The 21,011-nt window shown below is 42.4% G+C and overlaps 1 protein-coding gene across 2 annotated transcripts; it reads left to right on the plus strand.

Annotated features, from left to right (window-relative positions):
* The first annotated feature begins 1,140 nt into the window (after window positions 1-1,140).
* gprc5ba (G protein-coupled receptor, class C, group 5, member Ba) lies at window positions 1,141-17,835 on the plus strand. 2 transcript variants are annotated; one of them, XR_014592949.1, is made up of 4 exons: window positions 1,141-1,932; window positions 12,033-13,049; window positions 13,254-14,465; window positions 14,608-17,835. XR_014592949.1 is itself a non-coding variant. In XM_083896621.1 (4 exons), the coding sequence occupies exons 2-4, from the start codon at window positions 12,035-12,037 to the stop codon at window positions 14,650-14,652; spliced, it is 1,182 nt and encodes a 393-aa protein (XP_083752747.1). In that variant the 5' UTR covers window positions 1,141-1,932; window positions 12,033-12,034; the 3' UTR covers window positions 14,653-17,835. The 2 variants fall into 2 exon arrangements, 1 of the variants encoding a protein (XP_083752747.1); XM_083896621.1 differs by having other exon boundaries at window positions 13,254-13,375.
* The last annotated feature ends 3,176 nt before the right edge of the window (window positions 17,836-21,011 follow it).

The raw sequence follows: 21,011 nt of genomic DNA on the forward strand, positions 1-21,011 counted from the left end.
GCGGCTCAGCAGCACACATGCAGCTGGTTTAAATGTGTCATGGCCTGACATACTCTGCTCCTGTTTCTCTTGAGACTGCAGTGAGAACAGTTGAAACTGTGACATCACTGCCACAAATCACTCCCATCAAGTCACATCATGCACAAGGATAAAGGCAGGGTGGAAGCAGGAGTGGGGGGTTGGTTTGGTTTGGTTTGGTTTGGTGGGGGATCCCTGAAAGCCTCCATGCTAGATGGACTGGAGCAGCTGAAGCGACAAGCATGTGACATGAAGGGGAAATAATAAGCACCACAGCAGTTTGTGTCAAGTGCTCAGAAATTAACCCGGAAAAGAGGAAACATTCTTTTCAAAATAAAAGTCACGACTATATTTCAGAATTGCAGGGGAATTTCAGGTACGATTATATTCAGATAAATGCAGCAAAGTGACGTCAAACAATAATATGATGGCATACTGTATATTGGATGGTTTTTTGAGAGAACAAAATCATTCAAAAGCATTATATCACAATCATGTCAGGTTAAGGTTAGGATTAAGGCTGTATATGCTTTTTTTATACAATTCGATAAATATCACATTTGTAAATTAAATCAATATTTCTGTCAAACAGAAAAAGTCATCACAGATATCATATCCTGACATGACAATATTCAAAATATATGTTATGATATAGATATAATATGGATATATCACAAAAGACCTGGTTAGGATTATGAATGGAAGTCAGTGCAGTCAGAAGAAGAATAGCTGTGTTTCAAAATTTCAATCTGTTCACACAGTCACATTTTAGTCTTCCTTCTGGGGACAAAAAGCAAGTCCCCTTGATGTAAATTATTAAATTTTAATGTGAAGATGTGTTCTATGGTTTGGATAAAGTAAAGGTTAGGGTTTGGTCAGTAGTAGGTTGAAGTAGGTCTCCAGAAAATTAATGCAAGTCTAATGTATACCAGTTTTTTTTTTTTACAATATTATATTATTGATTATTATTTAAAGTGAGAACAAACTCGCCCAAATAACTTTATTCTGACAGAAGCAACCGGAAACCAGGTTCCAATAGTTTACCTGAACACTAACAGCTTATGTTCTATGACTTTCTATGACGCTTTGAAAGAGTGAGAATTAGTGCCGCAGAAACTGGGATTACAGAATTTAGACACTCCAACGCAGTGTGCGTGTATTACATTGAGGACAGTGAGAACGAGACAGTTTGCGCGTGTTTTGAGTGCGTGTGCGTAAAATATATAGCCTGTGCGTCGATCCAGAAATGAATAGGTGGCCCCCCTGTCAGACACAATTTATGTAAGAGAACAGTTAAAGGGAGAGACGCTGTAGAGACTGTGCTCTCTCTCTCTCTCGCTCTCTCTCTCTGTGTGTGTGTGTGAGTAGAGAGGGATTACCATTACGCGCGTAATGCGGAGCGCAGTCCCTGCTGAAGCATTAGTCGGGAGCGGACATTCGGCGACATAAACAGTCAAGTCATTATAGCTGAAGAAGTGCATCGCTGCAGCGCGTCACATGGTTTCATTCAACCGTGTGTTTTTATTCGATTGGATTGGACTGCGCCAACGTGAACGCCAAAGATGCGCACGGCTGAACAAAGGATTTAGGGGGAAACGACAAAGAAACTCTCGCACATTTCCATCCTGACACCCGGGTGTCTTTATAGTCTCCTCCAGTGTGGACTTGCACGGGGCTCAGGGTTAATGCCAACACCGCGTTTGAGGACCACGGGCACGGGCTGAATAACCGGGCTCCTCCGGTTTTGGAACCTGGAGCAGGAGGAATCATCTGGTCTGATCGCGTCCATGTGGATGGAGAGTGAAAAGGCAAACGCGCCTTGCTCCGAAATGTGACATTAGTATTCGGTCTACCGTTAAACCTCACAACTGTGCGTCGTCTTCTTCTCGATCGGATTTGTTTACATCGTTAAAGGTACGTGCTGCTCACCACATGATGGTGATTGATAGGGACGGGGAAGGGGGGAAGGGGAGTGTGGGATCATTGTGGACATAATGTGTGCGTGATTTTTTTTTTTGCAGGGAAGGACTGTTGTTGTTGTTGTTGTGTCTGTGGTGTGAATATCTGTCAACAAAGACGTATCTCACGGTGTGTTTAGTGAAAAAGATTTTGTCGGGGGTTTCTCCTCATCGAGGAGGTGGAAGTTGCACCACTGACAGCCCCTGTGAGAAAGGCGACGCCGATGCACCAAAAAAATGCATGTGTGAACCAGAGGACGCGCGTCCGATGTATATATACAGGTTACAGCAATTTGCACATGTGCACAATTAATTACATCGTGGACTTGACTCGAGGGAGGATTTGACAGAGACTCGTTAAGCTTCAATAAAAACGGGGCTTTGACCTGTGTCAAATGTAACGGCTGATTAGGCTGTGGCACATTTTTCTCACGGGAATGAAAAGGCTGCTCTCTGGTTGTGGCCGCTCTCCATTTTTTTTTGCACAATACATTGGGATATTTTAGGAGCATCAGTCACTCATGTTCTGCCGTTTGGATGTCATTTACTATTATGGACACAGTCAGGTTTGTGCAGCTGTTCTGGACACTGTGTTCACTTGTATCCATCCATGCAAACCAACACTGTATCCCTAATATCTAACCGTCATCTCATTGCAATCCACAATATATATGACCAGAGCCTCAGAAATGATGTTCTGTCTCGTTAGGATCAAGATTTTGCCTCCATTAAGACAAGTTGTCACGACAAGGTCAGTGTTCATACCAAACAAAAAAAAAAGTCCTAAAGAGGTAATACACATATATCATTTTCCACATCGAAAAATAGCACCTATGGCGCCATATCCCTGAGGAGATACTGTATCATCCTCTTTTCCCCAAGAGGAAGCTAACTAACTCGCATGGCTGAGAATAAACAGCTCCACTGTGAATATTGATTTATGATGGAAAACAGAACACTCCAAAATAGGCCCGGGAGCTTTATGAGCACACACAGTACATCACTGACAATGACTCCAGGCTCATGTATCATCTTGTCTGTTGACCAGTCCATTAACATCCATTTCCAAACTAACCTCCTTTGTCTAATTTGGACCCAAGTGGGCATTTAAGTACAATTTCTGGCAGTATGCAGGGTTCTGCCTCTGGTATACAGGAGGCCAGCGTGGGAGGGACACGTCTTGTAAAGGGACACCCTCGGTTTTAGCTGACCTTAGGAGCAGCTTAACGCAAACACACAATGGGAGCATGCTCTTTTTTTTTCTTTTCTTTTTTTTCCCACACACCCCCTTCTTCCAACAATGCTGGTCACATGGGAAGAGGTTCCCAGGGGGTTCCAGAAGAGGGTGTTTGTTTTAGGCAGCAGCAGCAGCAGTAGGACCATTGTCACAATCAAATTGTGTGTTTACTTGTTTTTGTTACCTCTTTCAGACCTTATTTGGTACGAGCACTGACTTTTTCAGGAAGAGTAGTAATCCGCATTTTGACCAAGTCCTGGCCCTAATGAGGCAGGACCTGACTTCTGAGACTCTGGTTGAACTTAGAGGTAAGATATGAATTGTGAATCGTTAGATTAGGGCTAGAGTTGGACATTAACTATGGTTAAGGTTAGGAATAAGGGTTTAGGTTAGGCTGTGCAAATGGATCCATCAATACAGTGCTCAGAATAGCTGCATAAACCTCTGTGTTTTCTTGTGTGGTATTTGTTGCCTCTGGGGCCTTTTTTTTGGCATAAACACTGACCCTGTCAGGACCAATAGTCCTCATGGCAACCAAAAACTAGTCCTAATAATAAGGCAGAACCCTATTTCTGAGGAACTGGTTATGTTTAGAGCTACGCTTTTTTAAGGGTTAAGCATCATGGCTGAGGTTAGGAATAATGCTTAGGTTCAGCTGTCATTATATTATAAATAATTGGAAGTCGGTTCAAGTCCTTAAAGCAGGGGTCTCAAACTCAAATGACCTGGGAGCCTAGGCGCATCTATTGTGGTCAAGAGGGGGCCGGCCTAGAGAACAAAAAGTGGGGAAAAAAACTGTTTACAATATTGCATCATGATATCACACGTATACTTAATAATACTATTTATGATGCAACATTAATGTATTAATATCAAAAGCAGACATTAATTTTAAATTACATAAATAATAATGTGGACAACTGTAATTAAAGTTCCTGCCAGGAGCCATTTCGGCCACTTCCAGTCGTGGCTCGGGCCCTAACAAGCGTATTTATATATGTAATTAATAAATTATTGATAAATGTCTTATTATTACTGTTATAAAAAACATTGCTAGCAACCATATATTATATTCTATCACATCGCTGGCAGCTGTGCCTCAGCTACACACTGTGTTTAAAAGACGGTGAGGTCGTGGGCCAAGTTTTCATTATAACATGATATTAAGTGGGGGGCCGCATGAAATTGATTATGGCCCCCGGGCGGCCACTTTTAGACCCCTGCCTTAAAGGGATAGCTGAGCAAACATATGTGTGTTTATGTGTGGCCTCTTTTATGTGTACATGACACAGCTGACGATGTCATTTCCAATGCAGATGCATGGAAACCTCCAAGCTTCTAATTTTGTGTGTGCATTTGTGTTCATGTGCTCACGCCTCTTTCATCTCTCTCACACACACACACACACACACACAGACACACACACACACACACACACACACACACACACACACACACACACACACACACACACACACACACACACACACACACACACACACACACACACACACACACACACACACACACACACACACACACACACACACACACACACACGGCTCCAGGCTCAAGCCTCGCTCCACTTCTTCCTCTGTACATCCGGCTGTTCTCTGTTCCTCTCGCTCCTCTGATCACTATCACACTAACAAAATCTGATCTCTCTGGGCTCTTGCGATCACCTCCTCCTATCTACAATGGAAGATGCTTACTGGCATGACATGGAAGCGGTGCACACGACACCAAAGGGCCAGTGTCTGCGGTTTCCAATTGCATTTCTGGGTTCGGGATACCTTCACATCTGACCCATTAGCATACGGTCTTGCTGTGAGTGGAATAAATATAATGAGGCCTGATTAGGATAGATGGCCAGGAATGTCTGAAGAGGCTGGGGAAAAAAAATTCCACTGTCACTTTTTTGAGGAAGACACCCTGTAGGGTATCTGCATGTCCTTAGCACCTTCTTTTTAATATTCTCGCACACCCATTGTGATGTCTAATGTCTCCCAACCTGTCTTTTTAGACATGTATTCACATTTTTGTCATGCATAGTTGGGATGGTGACACTTCTTGCTTCTTTACACCTTATGGACAAAAGTATTTGGCCAAGTATTGAATATAGATGTGTATTCAGCCATCCTGACCTCAATCCCATCAAGCACCTTTTGGATGAACTGGAGCCAAGATTGCGAGCCAGGCCTTCTCGTTTAACATCAGTGCCAATGTCCTCATAAATAGAAACACAAAAGCAAAATCTTGAAGTCCTCCAAGAAGTTTGGAAGCTGTTATAGCTGCAAAAGGAGGACCAAATCCATATTAAAATACTGTATATGTAGTTGAGAACGTCATGTCCCTGTTGGGGTTATGGTCAGGCGTCCAAATACTTTTGTCCATATCGTGTATGATCTTATGTAGCATTTTTGCTTTAAAATAACTAAAACAAGAACAGTGTTATATTTAGTTCAGTGGGGTACTTACGTTAGCCAAAAATGTTTTCAACACTCGAAATCCATAGAAATCCTTATTTATATTCAAACTAATGGACTGTTTTATTTTGGTGGTCTTTGAATGACGTCATCCTCTCTACCTGCCTCTGCTATAACATGAAGGGAAACCCCCTCTCAAATAATATGGTCATATTTAGTACCGCGGTATCTCATCTTTTGTTTTTTTCTTTTTAATTGTGTGTGTTTTCTGCTAATAGGTAACAATTACTAATTGCTGTTTGCTGTATTTTCAAAGCTAAAGCACAAAGTACAGGAACAACAAACAAGACAACAATTTCCATGATCCCATCCCATCATTAAACTAGGTCTTATTTGAATGAGAGACCCCCTGAGTGGCAGAAACTAGTGTTTTGCGAGTTCTATGCAAATGTCCAACAAAGTCCATCAAAAATAATAAAACACAGAATGAATCCATAGAAGCACAAGTAGAAACCAATGGCATCTACTTAAGATCTAAGTGAGAGGAGTTTTTTCTAGTGCAAATCCATGCAAACTATCAACATTACGGATCGTAGCCTTTGCAGTTTTCCATGTAGGGAGCTGCCCTGTATTTGTTGCTGAATGCATCATAGGTAAAAATATCTCTTGAAAGTCATTTGTTTAGGGTTTCTAACAATCACATGTCCAGCCAAAGTGTCCCTGACTGAGAAAGAGATTTATCTCTTTCAAATTCAAACAAACCTGTGTTTTATTTTTCTTCAACCAAACTTAGACTCTCTCTGATCTCGAGCAGATAAGTCTTAAAAAACCTGGGATTGTGACGTCAGAGGCGTGAAAGAGGACATTGGTTAAAAGGTATGTGCTGTACTTGTGTTAAGACAGACATGGCTTACCCAGTGAACATCCTCTCTTTCATCTCCTCTCAAAAATGCTCTTTCAGACCGCACTTCAACTCTGGAAGGTACTTCAAGCTGATTATTCTCACTGAGAGAAATCTGGAAAAGCTTGACACAGATGTTATCAAAGCATTTAAAAAAAAGCAAAGGACAAAAACAGTTAACAAATGCTCCAGTGACCATTGTCACTGTGCTTGAGCATACAAGCTTGTTTGAAGCACAGATGTGTTTTTAATCCAAAGTAAGTCTCTTAAAGCGATGTAGGACTTCTAGACAGAGTGTGTTCATTTAGGACTTATTTCTAAGGTATTATGTAAGTCCAGCTACTGATGTTAGATGTACATGCATCTGTTAGTGTCACCTAAACAGATGCATTGCCGTTCCAGCTATCCACCTACACTGGTTGCTGGTCTTTGCAATAGGGGAAGCTCATCTCAGACTCAGTAATGTATACATAAACCCTTACATAAATTCTGCAAAGGAACAACTAGAACAGGGATTATGTAAAACTTAAATAATAGTTTAATAGTGCTTTTATGAAGAGTGTACACCAGCTATCTATCTACAGACTTGCCTATCGAATCCACACAGGACTGAGGCAGAAAAGTCTACGCCTGTCGTGTATGTTTCTGCAACATTGTCAATCAAAAACCGGTTCCGCCTTTCACACAGTTCTTCCAATCATCACACAGAAGTCCAGTGTCTGCCCGCTGCTCCATTGACTCCCAGAGAAGCTGAGCTTCCCTTGAAGTGACGTTTCTGACACACAAATGTTTCTGTGCCGTCCCATAGAGGACAGTTGAAGCTGCTTCGGGAATACGGAAATCCGTCATACACAGCTTATTCTGAACAAACTAGTTCTAATTGTGTTCTAGTGCAAGTTTAGTATTAAAATGTAAATACAACACAGGTTCTAGGAAGCTGAGCTTGCTGCACATAAGCATATCTGCCTCTGCAGCTGTTTTCACATGAGCTGTATGTAGCAGACATTGAGAGAACTTCCAAAGCAGCAGCACAGGCACCAGCCACTCAAATCAAATCTAAATTTGCTTAAACACAAACTGCACCCAGTCCAAATGAACCTTTTGGACAAAGCTGTTCTCCTTGTGTTTTGTTGGTCAGAGTGCGCCTAACAATGCCAGACCCAGTGCACAGAACATTGCTCTCCCTTTAGCAACATTAGAAACTCTTGCTGTGAGGTCAGCCATGACAGACACGGCTCCGCAAAGTTTGGATAGCCGCCTCCGGAGACCAAGTGTCAGGTCTGTCCACCGTCAAATGTTAACACGACGGTTATGATTAAAAATTGTTTAAAAATTTGTGTTCACACTAAGAGCCCTTCTGGACAACCTCCGGAATTCCGTGCATGTCTGAAAGCCACCGTGTTATTTGGTTGTGGGCTATGTCTGATAATCATTATTGGAGGTTGTAATTGCACAGGATAGGTTGATGTATTCCTGCCTGTCCAGCCTGGAGCACATCTGAAGAACCGCAGTGCTGCACATTTTGCACTCTCACTCACTGTTCTGTGCTAAGAGCACCATTATAAGGAATGCGTGCTGCATACTTGTCACATTCAGCTTTGTGTGAGAATGTGCTGCCTTCACAAACACACATGCATAATACATGCCACCAAACCGCAAGTCATATTTATATGCAAATAGAGCCCGCGTGCATGGAACGTGGTCGTGCCAGTCTGTGTAAACGTGCATGAAAGTGACGTGTGTAAAGCTGCTAAGCGCATGAACACCAAGCTAAGACAGACTTCTTCCTCGCTGCTTGGCACAGAGCAAGATGATGCCTAAGAAACAGCGGCCATGCAGCAAAACTGGCAGGGGCTGAATCACATTTCCAGTTACATAAGATACACAGCGAGAATAAACGCGAGCAGGGGGGAGGGAATTGGGTGAGGATGAGCGAGGAGGAGAAGGTAGGAGCAAAAGAAAGAAAGAAGGGCAAGCTGAAATGGAAGGAAGTGGGGTGCATTTAGGGATTAAGGAGGAAAAAATAAAAATGTCTGAGGTACATCTTTCACAGCACATTTTGAAAGCCTGCTCGGGAGGAGAGGTGGCATTGTAATCTGACATAAGAGATCACATGACTCCAGAAGCAGGGACTCCAGTGTGTGCTGTAGGTGTGCGTGTTATGTGCCTGTTCACATAAGCATTAGTGATTTTGCACATACATACATACATACCTGTGCCACGTCTGACTGACCCCATACATGTGATCATGTGTGGTTAATGGCAGTTTTCGGAGTACATCCTTCATCTGTCACACAGTCTCACTCAAAAAGCAGCCAGGGACGCCATCTGTGCAAGTGGGTGTGACTGGGTGAGAGGGAATGAGTGAGAAAATCACCAGTGTGCAGGACACTTCTTTTTACTCTCGCGTGTGCCGACTGCACCAGAAGGTGACGAAAGATGAAGATGAGGACAGAAGTTAGGCTCCGTCCCAAACCCCCCCCTTAATATTTCCCCTTGGTTTTGAGTGCCCTCAACCTTAAATTACCCTTGTTAAGGGAAGTGGTATTGGGACACCACTACATGCAAATTAGCGTAACGAACGTGCTAACCTACGTCACATGTTGACAATTCTACCGGTGGAGCGTGTTACTATTTTCAATCAGGAAACATGCCGGCAGAATAGCTGTAAACGCTATATCACGAATGTGATTGAAATCTGACAAGTCCAGGGTATTCGTGTTCAAGTGAACGCCGGTACACATCCAAAACACTGACAAAACTACCCAGATGTAGCAGAGCTGGTTGGAGGGGGACCGTACCTATGTTCCCCGGGTCCTATGTTCCCCACCTTGTATGTGACTGGGGAACATAGGACCCTTTCTCTAACCCTAATCCTAACCCTAACCCTACCCTTTTTCAAAAAAAGGGTCCTATGTTCCCCTGTCACATACAAAGTGGACGTTTTTTGGGAAAAACGGGGAACATAGGACCCGGGGAACATAGGTACGACCCCGGCTGGAGGCTGTTTGCCAGGTGCTTCGAGAGCGTTTGCCCGTCATGCAGCTCTGCGTGGCGGGCGTGCTCTCTCGGGGCACTCGGCGGGTAGCCACTCCCTAGCTAGTTAGCTAGCTGCTTTCGTAAAAACCTCACTTATTTTCTGACATTAGTGTTCAAGCTCAACGGTCCTTTGGATGTATATTAAACGAACATATTCCAACATGATTCGACATTGTAACATGCTCATTTGCGAAAATATATTATAACGAAAATGTTCCTTGGCAGATGTGGCCGCCATCTTTGTTGAAAAATATCAGCCGGCTCGCTGATTTCGTAAAGCATCATGGGTAATTTCATCTTCCACTTCTTTTTAAGCCCACATCAGAGCTCACTACATTTTGAGGGTTGATTATAAGGGCAAAATCGCATTTCCCCTTGCTCCACCCTACACGTGAACGCGCAAAATGTAGGGTTATGGGAAAAATGTAGGGTTAGGGGAGGTATCTGGACAGGGCCTTAGTCTGCTGTGTTTTTATGCGGTTATTCTCCCTATTTTCACATCTGTATCTCCTGGTGTTATTTGGTGTTGAGCAGGTAGTGTACACTGAGTTGCCCTAGCTCTTAAAGGTACAGTATGTAGGATTTTGTTTGACGTTTTTAGATACATTTGTAGCGATGCCCTTTTCGCTTAATAAACAGACCGCTCCAGTTCGACTGTAGGCGCGCTAACGGCGCTAAAGGAGCGAACTGGTAAACGTTGGCTGGGCTCAGGTGCCGCGGCATAATATGTAATGACACCTCGGGTGTCTTTTTCTGGTCAGTTGGCATGGAAATGAGTCACGAGTTAACATTAAAGCCATCAAAGCGTTAACGTGCCAAGCATTAGAAATTAGCTAAAAAAAAAAACATCACAGGCTCTCACAGAGGCTTTGACCAATCAGATGAAAGCACAGCTCAGAATGTGAGCAGGCAAAAACACAACGCTTACAAAGAAACGTGGAAAAACAAGGAAAGAGTTGCATAAGGAATGAAACGAACCGAGTTGGTATCGGCAAAGACGTTCAGCTATGGTGAGTCTCAGGTCATGTGTTGTGGATCTAATAAATAACAGGGAGCTGAGGACAGAGAGAGAGAGACAGTCCCAAAATATGGAGGAAGCTCAGTAATCAAACTGTTATTATCCTGCCTACTGACGATTTAAGATAACAATAGTTGCCTGACCACAGTAGAAGAGCACAACAGCAAACTCAGATGCAAGCCTGCAGGTAACAATTATTTTCATTGTTGATTCATCTGTAGATTGTCCTCTCAATAAATATCCAAACTTTTAAAAATCATAACCGGTGATTCATTCAGTAGCCGATCACTTGATGAATTGTCAACTCTAGTCTACTTGCTGTAAGCCCTCTGCACTTCCTCCCACTTCTCTTTCTCATGATAAAATAAGTCGTGTCTCAGGTCTGTCTGCTCCATTTAATAAACTGCACACTGGAAGCGCTGTGACCTATTGTGCCGTCTGGTGTGTATTTAAAACTCGCTCTCTCCCCCTGACGGTTTGACTATGTGCTGTAACTATCTCTAAGTGACAGAGAGATATGAGGCACGGGTGTATCCGCTAGCTTTATTATGGTATGTAAATACTGCGGTGTATTTATAAGCTTACAGAAGTACTTTAAAATAAATAGTCCAGAGCGTGGCGTCGGGCATAGAGTGCATTGAAAAAGCATGTGTGCCCTTTGTGAATATTGATTGTTGCACTAATGTCTGACTCAAATTGGAAAGAATTTCTGAAAGGAAATGCTGTGATGTGTGTGTGTGTGTGTGTGTGTGTGTGTGTGCATGTGTGTGTGTGCGTGAGAGAGACTGTCTGGCAGTTGTGATGAATAAAGGAAAAAGGTCAACTGAGCCAGTATTGATTTCTGAATATTTACTGTTCTCTAAAGTGCACGTGTGGTAAGAGTTTGCACTTGTGCTTATTAAAATAATCTGCAATTAATTCAATACACACATGTATTTGTGTACATTATACGCATTTTCTTGCAGCTTGCTACATGATGGTCTACTGTACCCGATGTTTCTGTATATCCTTATAACAAAAACAAATATACATGAAGCTGCAGCTTTGCTCTGGCTGCTGGTTCACTGGATGATTCTGGACAAATAACACACCTGAAAGGCAGCTGTGGTCTGGGCTTTTCCTGGTTTCCATGTGTATGTTGTTCATAAATTTTGGTACAAAAGTAAACGTGAAAAACTTTGTGTGTTTAGTGTTGAGGAAGTCTGCAGTGATTCAACATGCCTAAACTTTCTTTCCTCTTTATAACTGAGCAGTGTCTGCGGTGTCACTTGCAGGCAGATGAAGTGAGCTCATCGTTGTAGCCTTTCAAACAATTATGACAACACAATGATTCACTCCTTTTATCTTTTTTTTATTACCCTCCTCAATTTCTTTGATGTTCCCATCTTTGCTCTCATCATCTGACTCTTTGTCATCTGTCCTGTTCATCTCTTAGAAATGGAGTTCCTCCAGACTATCCTGCTGCTGCTGGCTGTTGCTCATCATGCCAGGAGTCAAGAAACCACCGCTCAGCCCACTCAAAAGGGCTGTGGCCTAGGCGTCAAGCCACCCTACATCCTCTGTGACCTGGACTCAATCTGGGGTATAGCTGTCGAAGCTCTGGCTGCCGCTGGGACACTTATTACCATCATACTAGTCCTAGTCCTGATGGGCCGTTTACGCCACATCAGTGAGGCTGAGAGGCGCTGCGGCGTGGGACCTATCCTCCTGCTGCTCCTCGGCGTACTTGGCTTATTTGCCCTGAGCTTTGCTTACCTGTTCGAGGAAGATCCGGCATTATGTCTGCTCCGCAGAGCCCTGTGGGGCCTCTCCTTTTCCGTCTGTTTCTCGGCATTGTTGGTGCAAGGTATCCGTGTGCGGAGGCTTGTTCAGGAGCAGCGGAGCCCTGGAGGCTGCACCCTCACTGGCCTGGCACTGGGATTGAGTGCTGTGCAGGGCATCATTGCCGCCGAGTGGCTACTTCTCACCGTGCTGCGGGAGCAAGAAGGCGCCTGTAAGTACACACCTATGGACTTTGCTCTTGCCTGCACCTACGTTTTAGCACTCCTATTGGCTGCAATGATTGCAGCTGCCTTGGCCATGTGTGGGAAGTCACGTCAGTGGCGGAGCAATGCCATTTGGCTGCTGGTGGCCTGCGGCCTGTCGGTGCTGCTGTGGGTGGCCTGGGTGGGCTTCTATCTGTACGGAAATACCTGGCTGGAAAAGGAATGGGAAAACCAGACACTGGCCTTTGCTTTAATAACTCAGGGCTGGTTGCTGATAATCTTTCATGCCATTCCTGAAGCCAAGAACTGCCTGAGACCCCCTCCGCAGCCATCTGCCCCGAATTACTTTGACACCTCCCAGAATTCAACGCGAAGGAGGGGGACCAGCTTTGACGAAGGCGTCCCTCTCTCACACAGACAGTTTGTGGAGAACCAGCGCTATGGCTACAGCGACGAGAACACTGCAGGTAAATTCTATCGAACAAGACGTGCGTAAACACACAGAAGGATGAGGGCTACAGTCAGCATTAGAACATGTGTATCTAGGAAGTGCATGTGTCGCTAGAAATAACAAGAGGAGGAAAGGTACACGGTGCAGGAAAACATAGCAAGAGTTTCTTTCTCCGAGGTTGACGGAGTGAGTAATCTCTGATCCACGTATTCCATGGCAGGCTTGAGGAGCAGCGGTGGTGCCGGGCAACACAATAGTAACACTGCTGCCAGACCCAGCGCACCTTTCCGCAGCAACGTCTACCAGCCCACTGAGATGACCATGATCCTGAATGGGGGAGCGGTGAGTACATCCTCCCAGTCACAGGTACACGCCGCCACTTAGTCATTCGACCACACCGACGAGACTGCATGAACATTTGTGCGATCTGGACCATATGCTGTTGCACAAGAGTGAGGGAGAGGTGTGACTGCGCTTCATCACTTTATGTGTGCATGTTCGTATGCATGTGGTTACTGTGTTTTGAGGGCACGCCTGGATTATTCACATAGATGTTCACATATGGATGGATGGCAGATGCGACCGTCTGCCAGTCCTGTCATGCTCTTCATCACATAGGATCCAGTGTTATGAATCAAGGTCATAAACACACACATACTGCCAGAGGATGAAATACTGAAGCAGCACTATCTACCGACTATAGGATAAAACAAAATTCCATCCAAAGATTGCTGTAAATCTGGCCGATGAAGCCAAAAAGGAATGCAGACTTCTCCTTAGACTGCTCTGTATAAAATATCATTAGATTGCTGAGCAGGTTTTCTGTGCTTCTGTTTTATTAAGAAAAGATCTGCATATTTATGTTTATTCTGTACTGTATGTAAAACATGGTGCTTCGTAGGAGACATAAAATGGATATAAATAAGATTTTCTTTTTTTTTTAAAAACACAGCAATGTAATAGATATAAGTAATAAAATGAAATTAAAATAAAGGAGGTGTAGAATTTCACTGTATTGGTGTGATAGTTTAAGAAGATGCATCATGTTGAACTTGATGGATGGAGAAAATAGAAAATAGTCGGCTAAAGAAAGATACACTCACTTCCTGATATTTTAAATCTCATGTGTCTTAATAAGAAAAGGGTTGACGCTAAAGTGAAGATCAAGGTGACGGCATGGCTTAAAGAGAGGGAACATTTTCTTGGTTTGGGATTCTTCAAAAACAAATAAACAAAACATCATCTGCGAATATGTGAATACTATTCTCATGATGTACATTATATCATGTAAATCACAATCTATGTCTGCAATGATCTGCATGGACACAATGTGAACATTTGCTTTGCTTGGATTGGAAACAGAATGTGGGATCAATACGTGGCTCACCAGACCAACGTGGACGCTCAGTTTATGAATGAAACTGCAGTCATAGTATGTGTGAACACACACTGCATCTACAAATCTCTGTGAATGCTCGGGACCGTTACTGTATGCATGTGTACAAAGATACTGATTACATGACGCTATACCAGAATGTTATTTTATTTATAGCTTGGTTTTGTTTCCACTACAGGTGCCCTCCGCTCCTCCGACCTACACGGGGAGGCAGCTGTGGTGAGTGACGGGAAACTGGGAAGAGAGAATATGTTGTAGAAAATGAAAAGAAGAAGAGGATGAGAGGGTGTGGAGGGAGGAGACCGGGATGAAGGGACCACCTGGTTGGATTGGACATGGATGGCAATAGGGCACTTTCACTCTGTGTACAGACTTTAACACTGACCGTGTGCCAATCAACGACTATGATGTATGGATGTGTGTGCGAGAAAACAGGGTATGGAGGACAGAGCTAAAGCTCATAGAGCACACACACACACACACACACACACACACACACACACACACTCTCTCTCTCGTGGGTGTAAAAAACAGTGTGAACTGAAAATTGCAAAATAAAACGTGCCAACTCAGATCAGAGAATATCAACATGCAGTATTCTTTATTTTCTCTTTTTTTCGAATTAACTTCCCTGAGACTGGAGCACTGTAAGCATCCATGAAAACTGTGAAAAATATATCACTTGCTGCTGCTCCATCTCTCTCTCCCTGAAGGTCAGTATGTCTTCTCTGCTAAGCAGAAACATTTTGCTCTGTCCTCCATCCATCCACAGCATAGGTGAAGACACAGCACATGGGCAACTGTACAGCTTGAGCACTGCCTGCTTAAAAAAAAAAAAAAAAAAGAAGAATCCAGCCTCTGTGGGTGTGTATGTAGAGTACATGAGAGGAAAGAGTGCTTGTCCATTTCCTACATCTCAACTCAAACAAACCTTCCCTTTCCTGACTGTTAGCCCCTGCCTGCAACTCTCTTCCTCCATCTCTGGTCTGGTGTGCACTTCTCTGTGGTCATAACACATACTGTAACTGTCCTCTCACCTTGACTCGTCCTCCCACCTACTACTACCTAGGACACTTTGCAAAAAAAACAAACTGTGAAACCCCAGACTACAGTGGAGAGTTCTCTGTGACCACAGACACAACAAACGTAGCCGGAAGCACCTGAGGAGAAAGACTACACGCTGTTAATCAACTGTTGTTAGATATGCGGTGGAATAGAGTGGGTCCTGAGCAACAGGGGCATCAGGCAACAGGGGGAGGCACTGGTTCGTGAATCTCTGGTGGCCACCAAGCCAAACCAGGGGAAAATATCACTTTATATCAGCAGGAAACAGAGCAAGGGAATTTCTTCTGTTCTTAGTTCCTTTATATGTGCTATTGTGTGTGTGTGTGCGTATTTGAGGTGTGTCAAGAGTTGATGGGGACAAAGTCAAGGTTGCGCTCTGGTGCTAAATATTCCTCCAAACAACTTTGCAGTGAAGCGCAGGACTGCAGGAGCAGCACTGGTGCGGGCTGTAGTCAAACTGTGAGTGACAGACTATATATAGAGCTGTGGCTGCTGTGCAGAGATATTCCATAGCTTTGGGGAAGATCAGATTTACAGTGTGAGGTTGGAAGATCAAATGTAATGGGAGGAGAAGGGAGGAAGGGCGGTGGGGGGTGGTGGAGGGTGTGACACAATCCAAAGGGAGTCCATGTGACAGTGAAATATCTGTGAGCCTCTTCACTCAGCCTTCAATCTGTGTGAGAAAATGGCTCCCTGCTCTGTGTGTGTGTTTCTGTGCCTCCATTCAGTGTGGTTGTCATCTTTATCTGGTGAAGCATCCCTCCTCCTCCTCCTCCTTCTTCCTAGCTTCTCCTCCTCCTCATCATCATCATCATCATCGCCCTGTCTCGTTGTGATCGGCTGTAGCTAGAGTCCCCGTGCCAAGAAAGAGACTTGTTTCACTGGTGTCTCCGTTTCACAAAACCTTTCCCCTCAATCGTGACACCAGCTCTCCTTCACCGAGGAGCTGTGTACATAGTAGTGCTGTTTTTGATTTTTTGTTTTTTTAACTGTAGGCTGTGTTTAAACACGTGTCATATGACCCACTGGGGGGAACTGACTACTGCAAACTGTTTTTATCTAAATATATATATTTTTTAAATTGCTTTGCTATGTGTTAATACATTGCTTGACCGTTACATTATCTTTTTTATTTTTCTCATGCTGCTGTCGCTCTTTTTTTCTCTTTTTTTTTCAAATTACCGTTTTGGAAATTGCCAACACTAGATATGCTTTTATTTTTTGTTTTAAGAAACACACACGTGATCATGCGCAGTATTGTTAGTCAAGGCAGCAGCCCATCCTGTCACAGTCATGGTGATACGTAAAATGTTTTTTTCAGAAAAATCATAAAGGAATAACCTTTGGCACTTCATACGGTAGATAATTACTTAAAACTGTGATACAGTTATATAACAATTAGTGGGTGGGCAAAATCAAGTGACAACAACAAAGAGAAAATAGGATTAAGGGGCTGATATTTCACTGCTGCTGTATGTTAATGTCTTACCCACTGGCTGTTATATAATAGGATTGGTAGCATCAGGGTAGCTCCATGCCCAAAGACAGCTCTGTTGTCATCAGGGTTTTGAATGGTCTGAAAGGGAAGGTTTTCAATTCTTGTGACGTTTTTCACTCACTGTGGAGTACAAAAAAAAAAAAAAAAAGACTAACGTGACTTTGTAGATTTTGCACTTGTCAACTACCTATCTGTGCATGCTTATCACCATTTCTACATGTAAGACCTATCTCAGACTGTACTTTTGAATACTAACTCTATTTATGTAAAGTTCATGTGACAGCAATCATACTGTTGGTGTATATCAAAAGACAACACTTAATGTCTGTGCTTTCTTAATACACAAAAGAGAGCTGCTTCTTGAGCGGCAAAGAGATTCAAAGGCAGGGGAAACTGGTCCAAAATAGGAAACAAAATGCCAGCATCACTGGACCTAATAATACCTTCCTCTATGTGTTTGAATACTCTAGGGGAATTTAAAAAGAGAATCTTCTGACTGATATTGTCTCTATGTTTAAAATCAAATAGACTGTGGTGATATTTGCACAAAAGTTCTATATGTTATCTTCGTCATCCCTCGGCAGCCTGTTTGAACACTCATCCGCCCTGGGTTGGACTTGTCCTCCTTTGCCTGTCCTCTCTTGATCTGTCTTGCCTTCAGACTGTTCCAGTGGGGCAGCTGACAGAGGCCATACTGGTTTTCACTGCTGTGATTGTGCAGTTACGCAGCATGCCTATGTATAGAACTTGATTCCCCTGATTAGAAAATGGAAAAAAAAAAGAAGAAAAAAAACATTTGACTCTCTCGTTTCTGTAACTGATTCAAATAAAAAAAGCTCAATAAAAGTGTCATGTTTGTAGTTAACTGTAATTGGTGGTGGTGAGTTTTTTGTTGTTTTTTTTCTCCCTGGGTTCATAGCGGAGCATTCAAATAAACACAGGATTTTTGAGAGCTGCTAATGATGAACGGTACATTTGAAGTATAAATGCGTTTGATGTGTAAACTGTAATCTTTGACATATAAGATTTAATCAAAAACTGGAAACATGGAAACATTAAAAGGAATACTTCAACAATTTGCATTTAGCTTTCTATTACTAGAAGAGGGGTAGTATTTTTGTGTAAATTGTGCTTCCCAACCTCAGTTTACCCTTATATCTTAATTCTTTTTTTTTTACATGCCCACCAGTGACACTTGGTCACTTGGTTCAAGCCTGAAACTGCAACGCTAATTCCACACTTTTTAGACCCACCCTGGGGACGGGACCCCATCCCCAGAATGTAAACAGTGTCCGCCATCTTTGCTAACAGTTACTCTAACAGGACCAAGGGTCACCGGTGGGCACGTGAAGATATTTCTCAACTCAGGGAAAAAACTGGGGTTGGGAAGCACTCTCTTTCAAAAATTCTACCCCTATTCTAGTAGTACAAAGCTAAATACAAATCAGTGAAATATTCCTTTAAAGTAATATCTTCCATCCAGCATGTTCAAATCACACACAACATGTTAAGTTTGTCCATTGTGGTGCTACTGTAAAATTGTGATGGTCCAAAATGATGGCCCCTCATATAACTGACCCAGCTCCAGATTTAGGGCATTAATGACATCTAATTTGTACAGATCGATGAGCAAAAGTTATAGTTATAGTTATAGTCATATATATATATATATATATATATATATATATAATAATGATAACAATAAATAAATCAACATCTTCTCAATCCACACAAAGACAGAGCTGGAATGTTTCATTTTAAGTCAGGATGTCTGTGTGTAAACACAGTTGTATTCTACACTTCCGCCTTTTCAGCCTGCTACTCAGAACCAGGTGTTATCTGGCTTTGCTATGACAGACGAGCACCCACTGCGGTGTGATCCAGTTTCAGCCCCGGCCCAGTGCTGCCAGACTCTGTGGAGCTGGCTTTGCTATCAGATGTCTGCAGAGAGAAAATGTGCTGCTTTATCACCTTACCCTGTGGCAGCTGTCCCGCAGAAATCCACAAACCTGCAAAGGAAGATACATGACCCTCCCCAGTCCCATGCCTCTCTGAGAGCTGATGTGCATCATTGACTGAGATGGTCAGGAAAGACATTTGTCACCAAACCTTTTACCTCACCGATCCACAATCACTGGGGAGGAAATGGGAGTTTCCTCTCGGGTACACTAAGTTCAAGAAGTGATGGGAAAGTGCCAGCAGTGCATTTAATTTAACTCAGTTTACTAAAAACACTGTCTGGGAAATGGCATAATCTTTAAAGCTGCGGTTGCGTAATTTTTGTTGACATTGACTGTCGATGTTATTGTTCTGCTACTGTTTGGTCTCAGTGAAAAGAAACGACAACACATCATTTGACTGTTGCGTCCTTCGTCTGAAAAATGGGCTGTGCAAATAAAATCAGATCTGACTGAGGAAGCGTTTGGCGGCCGGAGACATGAAGCATTTATTTATCCCAACAATGTGATGAACAAGCAGGGTTTTTTTTGAGCAGTAGATTTCACTTCTGGGATTTTTAGTGGGTGACTCTTTCTGCTTTCAGTGATATTCCTAATAAACCGGTTCGCAGCCGCCTCACTCTACTAGCACAATGTAATTGCCTGTGTGATGAAAAACAACAGATTCTGTAAGTCATTATAATGACTTAGTATCTCAAAATTATGAGGAAATATCTCAAAATAATGACTCAGTCATTATAATCATTATTTTTGAGATATTATCTCATTATTTTTGAGATAGTAAGTCATTATTTTGAGATACTAAGTCATTATTTTGAGATACTAAGTCATTATTTCGAGATACTAAGTCAATATATTGATATCTTATTTTGAGATACTAAGTCATTAGTTTTGATATACTACATCATTATTTTGAGATACTAAGTCAATATATTGAGATATTATCTCATTATTTTGAGATACTAAGTCATTATTTTGAGATACTAAGTCATTATTTCGAGATACTAAGTCATTATTTCGAGATACTAAGTCAATATATTGAGATACTAAGTCAATATTTTCAGATAATAAGTCAATATTTTCAGATACTAAGTCATAATGAATTACAGGATTCTTTTTACATCACACTGGCAGAAATTGGCTTCCATGGGAATGAGAAACACGACAGTCATGTGGAGTTAATAGGCTGATTCATTCCTTCAGTACATTTACGTGACATTAGGGAAAAACAGTAATTATTGTGTTACTGTAACTCCTAGACTGCACGTCCAATCACAGACGAGATTCACCAGCGCATCACACGTTTGTGACTTCAGCTTCTCAGTACCGTAATTCCTAAATGGCTGAATAACTGTCAGATATAAAAAGTGAAAGGTGTGAAAGGGGCAGAAATCACTCACTCACTGACATTTTTTTTACAAATTTACTGCGATAAAATCAAAATAAATCCAGGAGGCCTGATTATCATGATGGACATAATAGGTCTGTAATTAGTCTGAAGTTGAACTAAACCAAATTTCTCAAAGTTGGACAAACACACCCAGATAAAGCCATCATTTAGTATCATTTGGTACTTTTTTCTTTCTTTTTTGGTTTTACTAAATATTTTTAGATTATTGGGTGGCCGGAAGACTCGGAAGAGAGCGTGTGAACTCTTTGAATACGGCAGACATCTGTTTATATTTTCATTTAAAGTGGGCATGAAGGAAAAAACAATGAACGACCATAGAATGAGAAGCATTCGTCTTTTTTTTTTAATCCAGAATTTTTCCGTAAATAAACTTTCCAAAGTCGACAAAGTTTGGTCCCAAAAGTTGCCACAAATAGCAGGAGACTGAAGATTTTAGCAGGTTCGCTGCAAAATCTAGATCAAATGTAAAATTTGATGACTGTGTTCAGTGGAAGTACACAAAAAGAACACACAATATTCAGACCTGAGATCATAAATGTCAGTAACACCACATTAAATTCTTACAGTTGCAGTTGTATTGTATATCTGTCACTGCGATAGTGAAAAGGGAGCAATTCATCAAAAAGGCAATGAAAGCAATCAACTAATTA

This window comes from Microchirus variegatus (assembly GCF_963457635.1).
Source record: "Microchirus variegatus genome assembly, chromosome: 10".
Lineage (NCBI taxonomy): Eukaryota > Metazoa > Chordata > Actinopteri > Pleuronectiformes > Soleidae > Microchirus > Microchirus variegatus.